Source organism: Setaria italica, chromosome V (genome assembly GCF_000263155.2).
Source record: "Setaria italica strain Yugu1 chromosome V, Setaria_italica_v2.0, whole genome shotgun sequence".
Lineage (NCBI taxonomy): Eukaryota > Viridiplantae > Streptophyta > Magnoliopsida > Poales > Poaceae > Setaria > Setaria italica.
In genome coordinates this window covers 34,815,237-34,822,592 of record NC_028454.1, presented here as the reverse complement: position 1 = coordinate 34,822,592, position 7,356 = coordinate 34,815,237, and the positions used below count along the sequence as shown (strand labels likewise).

Below are 7,356 nucleotides of genomic sequence, written 5' to 3'. Positions count from 1 at the left end.
CCCCACCCACCCACACACAACACACCACACGCGCGCAGCAAGAAAATCCTTTTAATCTCCGAAGCAAACATGTCGTCCTTTCTATCTTTGTCGATATACTTGCCTCTGCTACCATATTGTTATTTCCTAGGAACGAACTGATGCCATTTTGCTTTTTCCAGCGCAATATGGTCCGATGCGTTTTGCTGATTCAGTTATCAGAGAGGACCATGAGTTGACTGAATCATTAAACATGCTCTGTGTGAAGATATTGTCCTCAGATGTTGGCTACCCAATCAGTGTGTATGGGACTGTGATAATCAAAGACAGTCTGGATCTGAAACGTAACTATTACATCTTCCGCCGCGACAGAGACAATTGCCAACACATAACTTCTCCGGTATGTGGAAGAGTAAATGGCTTCTAATGTCACATTTTCCCTCGTTTTCGCATTGAAACCATCGGTCCTACCTATTGGAATCATGTTTCCCTTGAGGTTTAGCAAGTCAATCTGCTTCATTCCCTCTTTTCTGTAATCCTACATGTTATTTCCGACGTACTAGACTTATCTTTTTCCAGCGAAGTCATGGTTTGCCAGTAGGACTTAGGAATATTCTTCCCCGCAAAAAAAAATGCTGATATTCCCTGTTAACTTGTAGGGTGATCTCTGGTTCTTAATGGCCCGAGTAGAATTGTTTTTCTGTGATGCTATGTTTTATTTCCGACACGTGAGACCTATGCTCTTCCAGCAAAGTAATCATTTGTCGTGATCTGCCGTCGTAAGTAGGAATATTTTGCTGAAATTCTCTGTAAACTTGTAGGGTGAATCTCTGATTCAGAGTTTCAGACTGGCCCAAATAGAGTTATTTTTCTATGATGTCACATGTTATTTCCGACACATGAGACTTAGGTTCTCCTAGCAAAGTTGTCATCTGTCGTGACTTGCTGCAGTACTAAGGAATATATTGCTGACATTTTCTGTGTACTTGCAGGGTGAATCGCTGATTCTGACTGGCCCAAGTAGAGGGGTTGTTTTGTTGGCAATGCCTTTTTCGAGATAGATCTGAAGATCAGGGAAGACGGAGAGTGTGACGACAGGCAGTTCAACAAAGCATGAATTGATGTGGTTCAAAGCAGAACTAAATCTCTGGTTCAAAGGAAAACTGTTGATAGCTGGCTTAGCGAGGTGGAGCTGGTATTTGCTTACGTTGAGAAAGCATTGGAGGGCACTATTAAGATAAAGATTTTGTCAGGGCCTGGATCTTTTCATGGAAAAATAACTGCTTGCACAACAGATGTTTCGAGCCATATGCTTTTGTATGACAGCGGCGCTATTACTGTTAGTGATGGCAGGGTTCTCCGACTATTGTGCTATGTGGTTTCAGTCCCACTGGATAAGATGTTGGAGTTCAATATCTGGGCTAGTAGCAGTGATCAGAATGCCACCACCTCCCATCGCCAGCTTACCTTCACTCCATTTATGAAAGGTGCAGAGACGGATGAGATTACCTGTGGTCTTTACAATCTGCAAGTCAAAGTCGTCTGGTCGACAATGATTAAATGATGTTCCAGTTCACGTTTCAAGCACCTGTTATGTAGGTTAACTTGGGATGTGACTGTGTTTATGCATGTACCTAGTATGTTTATGCTTAAGTTATATTGTTATTACACTGCTCGTTTCCTTCGGTTCCTTGCTACATATACTGACACCGTGACACCCTTTGATCGAATTACCAAACGAATGAAACTTAAGAAAACCCTCATGAGGAGTTGTTTCTCTTGACTTCGCTATCGCTAACATACTAGGCCATACCGTCCTCCTGCACGAAGCACGACGCGATCCTGCAGCATCAGAGATTCAGAGACATACTCCAGCATCCACAAACGTCTCAACTTTGCATAGGGATGGTGCCATTGTTTGTTGGATTAGCTGGTTGATTGATAATGCGGCTCAGTCGCGCGGCGGGGGCGTTCAAGTCAGAAAGTTGGGCACGAATCGGCCCAAGCCCAAACGTTATTTGACTTTATTTTATTTTAATTCTGAAATTCGTATTTTAATATTCTGTGTATGTAACATATTTGAACCATTTCAATTGTAATTTTGGTACAATTTGTTTCAATTGTAGTTTTGGCAAATTTTATGAACCTCTCCCCCTGAAACACAAAACACGGCAACGTGTTAGTGGTAGGATAGGTTAGCTGTAACCTGTAAGCAATAAGATGCCCTATACGCTTAACTCTCAGTTCCACTACCGGCAGGCAAAAGTTGGCAAGCATGCACGGTCTAGAGTAGATACAAGCACAAGTCCTTCACGCTTGAAAATGCAACTCAAATAGCTAAGGTGCACATACGAAAGAACGTTTATGCAAACCAAAATGGAACCCCTCTTCTGCAATCATAGTAATTGTTTGCCATTACAGGGGAACTCAAGCAGAAGACTACAAGTAATGGTTAAGACTAAGCTTCTGTAATCATGTCACCAGATGTTAACTCAGTAGCTCCACGTGGTTGATAAAATATACACTAGAAATTCAAAACGCAAATGAATGGGGAAAATTAGAATGAAAGAATGTCAGGTAGCTGTTACGTGACACAATTAGTACTAGGTAACAGAGTTGCGGATGAAGCTACTTCATTTGGTTGCAGCTTCATACGGCATTTCCAAGCCTAGGAGAAGAGATCAACCAAAACTTCAAGCAGGGCCATCACCAGACCTGACCTTCTCTCTCGGAGGTATCTTCAGCAAATGCTTCATGGTGTCATATGCGGTGAAACCAATAGCCACTGAGGGCACCACCTATAAAATGACCCATGTTTTTAACATTATTACACATAATAACATGACAATTATAGTAACCATCTGAATATAAGTAGCAGCAGTATCAAAACAGTTAGGGTGTGTTTGGTTGCTTGTATCATCTAGTTCATGTCTGGAATAGTTCAAAATAATAATGATCCTTTTGTTTGGTTGGGATGAAGCCATCCCACTTAATACATTATTCTACTAATATGAGTGAACCATATGGTACAAGCAAATTGGTTGAACCCCACCATCCGGGATCATCCATGCATGCATCATGTGGTGCATGCAACCAAACACACTCTTAGTCTTAGCCAGGTGCAGGTAGTAAACAGAAAACACCAAGATAAAGCACTCAATGTTCTCTTTAGTAGGGAGAATCCAATAATTTCAGTTTTAACAAGACGAATTTGCTACATACAGCACAGATATATAAGCAAACTCACAAACTACTAATAAGAACCAGGTCTACTACTAATAAAAGGTGTTCACACTCCAAATAAGGTCATAGAGGATTTCTGACCAAGGGTTGTGAGGAGAACATAAAGCACCAAAGGTACAGACTGATGAGCTAGTCTATTTTTGTTTTCCAATCACATATCTCAACAGAAATGTCTTGCATATTCAGGCAGACAGGAAAAATATGCAGCAGTACTTCAAGATGGAACAGAACACAAGTTCTTCTAACCAAGAATGCAAGACTTTCAGGCACTGTTACAGTGTACCCAGTTGCAATAGGTTTTGTTCAGTGTGTTTTTTCACTAAATATCCTGACAAAAAAAATGTAATCATGCCACCTGGGAATGGGGTAAGCATGCTAAGTCTAATGAGCTGAACCTAAATGTCAAGGATTATCTTCATAAATACCTTGATGTAATTGAGGCTCAAGCCAGCAAATAATTGTCTCCATCCCTGTGTTTGTTTAATGGCTATAAGACCCTGGAATGTGCCCGTTATTCGTGGGCAACCAAATAGTCCATTTTGTTGCTGATTTTGAACCTACAAAAAGGGAGGCAAATACAAACACTCAAAATGCTAAAAATGACTAAAAAGAAAACAGTATCTTCTTACAGTGATAATCATAAACAGATACTGTTCACATACTATACCTGCATCTGTCTCCTGACAACGTCTAACGGATAGGTCAGAGTCTGTCCAAATAAACCAGCAGCAGCACCGCATGACAGCTTCAATGTTACTGAATTTTTGTAATCTTCTGGTACGCGTGTCTTCAGTCCTTCATATATGTAGAATTTAAGACCAGCGTAAGGAAGTATTCCCATGAGCGTTGGACCTGATGGAGAATATTTCAGATGAGCCCCAACACTAAACAAAATCCAGACCTGGTTAAAATATGGCTGTGCCCAAATCTACACTGCTTGAATTGGCATTATTGATAATATGGCTTGAAGGGAACCATACCTACACCTCGATAAAGAGCTCGCACTCCACCTTCTGAGTAAACACCTCTAAAGACATCCATTATTCCTCCATATGTTGGATGAGGACTTGCCCTTTTGATAGCACTGCTGAGTTGGTCCGAACTATTGACCTGTGACCAAAGATAAACATCCATTACTCAGCCCTGAAAGCTGCTTCTGTTTGGTTTGTGAATTTCCAAATATAATTGTTGAAAACTTGGTGTTTGGAATAGATACCATAGGGGATTCTAAAAATTTTGATGTAGAAGCTAATCTAATAGGACGGTGGGTACCAGAGAGAAAGTTTCAGCTACCCACCAGTTTAGCCAAAAGAACCACAGTTAACTCCAGTTACATTACATGAACCTGATATGGTCCTAACGAGGTGCTCGGGCGCAGTTCAGAGTTCAGCTAGAATTTACATGTGGTACGGGTGTAAATACTACTACCTCATTTGGCAAATAAGTGTTACTATGGTCTATGGAAATTGACATGATCTTTGACAGAAAAAATTGAGCAGCAATGTGTCTTAGAAAAAGAGAAAAATGTATGAAGGCACATATCACAAATAAGCTAACAGTGTCATTTTTATTTAACCAACTCAGACGCTCACATAAAAATTAGTCATTATGAAATGTGATTGCCAGAGATCAAAACTTTGTTGATTGAGCAATTTATCTATCACTGTTATATGTAGCAACTTATCTTCACACTAAATCCTTGCTCCAAAACAAAGTATAGATGTTGTAAAGACTTAGAAAGTAATCCAGAATGACAAAAGCATGGTAATAAAGGAGTTGCCATGAAGAAGACATAATAACTGGTGAAGTAAAAACCTGGAAAGCAAGCTTAGTCCGGGCCAAATCCAAGGGATAAGTACACAACACAGCAGTTCCTCCTGACGCTGAGCCAGCTAAAAGATCTACTAAAGGCCCTGTCCCCACTGAAGGACAGTTATTCAAGATCCAACACCGGTACCGCTCATATGCCATGAAATGCAGTGCAGCATAAGGAACAATTCTCAGCACACTGGCACCATTTCCCCTGAAGGCAGTATCAATACAAGGTTAGCACACAATATTATATCATACCTCAATGATTCAACCCAAGTACTGTATTGGATCGAATTGCTACGTACTTGTAAAATCCCTTGACTCCATCATGTTGCCTCAGTTTCTTCAATGATTTGAGAACTCCAAGAGATCCAAACTCATTTGTTCTAGTCTACAAAAGCAGAATAAATATGAATCAGAAATAACATGCACTAATCTCAAAATAACATACAGCGTAGAATGGATGTGCAAAACTAATCAGGCAATTGGATAGCTTGTAGCATCTACATGCCAAGACAAGAAGAATTTTCACCGAACACCATCGATATCAGGGCATGTCTGCATCCAAGAAAATGGAAGCCATCTAGCACAAATCTAATCTTCTATAGGATCTTAATTATCTCCTGGTGGCACCAATTTCATCGATACAGAAGACATGTTTATGCTCCGGCATCCTAAAACTATCAGCACTGAGTGCTTACTGCTTACACAGCAAAATCAATCTAACTTTTCACAAAGGGAGTTGTGATTGTTGCTCTCAACTTTAAAGACTGAGATGTGACAGGATTTGAAATATCTTTTGAATAGGAATCTTGAAACCAAGTCCTGTTTAAAGCCGCTCACATTCAGCGACTAAATCGACAAACTAGTTTTAATTGCGCATACAAACAATTTTTGGCCCGAGCAAATACGGGGAGAGAGGATCCCTAGTTCCCTACATCACGCGGAAATAAAAAATTCAAATCCCAGGAAAATCCATTTATCTACTAGCCGATGCGCTCACGCAACGAGATAACAACCCGACGCACTAGTAACACGCGGGTTTACCTATCCACGGCACGAGCAGAGAGGACCGCACGAACCTGCAGCAATATCTTGACGCGCTCGAGCGGCGCGATGGCGGTCTTGGAGAAGGCCCCGGCGACGCCGCCGGCGATCATCTCCTTGGCGAAGACGGGCATGAGGTCGAGCGCGCAGAGGTCGACCCGGGCCGCCGCCACGGCCGCCGAGCCCTGCGAGGAGGAGCCCATCCCGCCGCCGGGCTCCTCTCATCCAAATCAAAACACACCCCCCGCGCGGGAATCTGCGGAAGCCTGAAGGGATCCCACCAGACCGGGCGCGCCCCCGCGGCCCGGCCAACCCCTCCGGCCTGCGCCGCCGCAACCGCCGACGAATTTGACAGCGGCGACGACCTGCGCCTGCGCGGGGGCGGGGCGGCTTGCGGGTTTCTCTTTTCTTGCTGCGTGGTTTTCTCCCGAGGGCAGGGCGCGGTCGCACACGAGACGAGTAATATGCGGTGGAATCTTCGTTCTCGTTAAATATCAAGAATACCCGACTGCCAGGGAAGCATGATCGGGGGCCTTTTTCCCGACTTCACGCGACGCCGGAAGTCCGGAACCGACTCGGCTTGAGGTTGGCTGCGACGTCCGGTGTGCCTCGAGTGTTCGCTTTCACTTTTCAGGGCAGAGCTGATGATTCCAGCAGGAGATTCGTGAAACAACTTTTCAAAGATAAATGATTCTCTTCTGATTCTGTAAAATGATTCTCTAAAATAAACTAAGAGACTGGGAGCTGGAAAATAATATCTTCTTCTGATTCTGTGAAGTGATTCCCCATCCTCATTTTAAAAGTTTATACTAAAGAATTAAAAAGGAATCACTTTCACCCACAGAATTACTTCTCTTCGAGAATAAGTTCTCATAGAAAATCAGAATCTGATAGAGCTATACCAAACAGACCCTCAATTTTCACTTTTCACACTACAACCGGAAAATCATCTTACGAGAATGGTCGTGAACAATTGGATGGAATTATGAAATTTATTGGTGCAAAAATAAGCCAAAATGTTGCACGTCATTTTGCAGACAGAGAGTACAAACTGAAAAAGGCACCTCTTGATTTCAAAATGTGGGTGTCTATAGCCTTCTCAAGCACTTTCTCTTGTTCAAAATACATGTTATTTTAGGATCTCTGGTTCAAACTGCATGCCATTTTAGGATTTCTGCCAACCATTTTAATTTTGACCATGAATGTTTAAAATTTTGCAAAGATTGACATGCAAGATGTATGTTATTAGATTCACTGTAAAAAGTACTTTCAAAA

At 42.1% G+C, this 7,356-nt stretch overlaps 1 protein-coding gene across 1 annotated transcript; it reads right to left on the bottom strand.

Moving 5' to 3' along the window:
* Nucleotides 1-2,340: 2,340 nt before the first annotated feature.
* On the bottom strand, nt 2,341-6,546 carry LOC101779498 (mitochondrial carrier protein CoAc1). The gene is made up of 7 exons (XM_004969654.2): nt 6,117-6,546; nt 5,340-5,425; nt 5,038-5,245; nt 4,203-4,332; nt 3,890-4,074; nt 3,648-3,779; nt 2,341-2,777 (listed from the first exon to the last, which is right to left on the bottom strand). Exons 1-7 carry the CDS (start codon nt 6,282-6,284, stop codon nt 2,673-2,675), a joined length of 1,014 nt encoding a protein of 337 aa, XP_004969711.1. The 5' UTR covers nt 6,285-6,546; the 3' UTR covers nt 2,341-2,672.
* Nucleotides 6,547-7,356: the final 810 nt, after the last annotated feature.

Bases quoted from the DNA above. Each gene is read 5' to 3' on its own strand.
- LOC101779498 (XM_004969654.2), bottom strand. From the start codon at position 6,284: ATGGGCTCCTCCTCGCAGGGCTCGGCGGCCGTGGCGGCGGCCCGGGTC. The intron at 4,333-5,037 runs GTTTTTACTTCA...CTTTGGTCACAG, and splicing joins GGACTAAGCTTGCTTTCCAG to GTCAATAGTTCGGACCAACT. The intron at 3,780-3,889 runs GTATAGTATGTG...CCCTTTTTGTAG, and splicing joins TTGTCAGGAGACAGATGCAG to GTTCAAAATCAGCAACAAAA.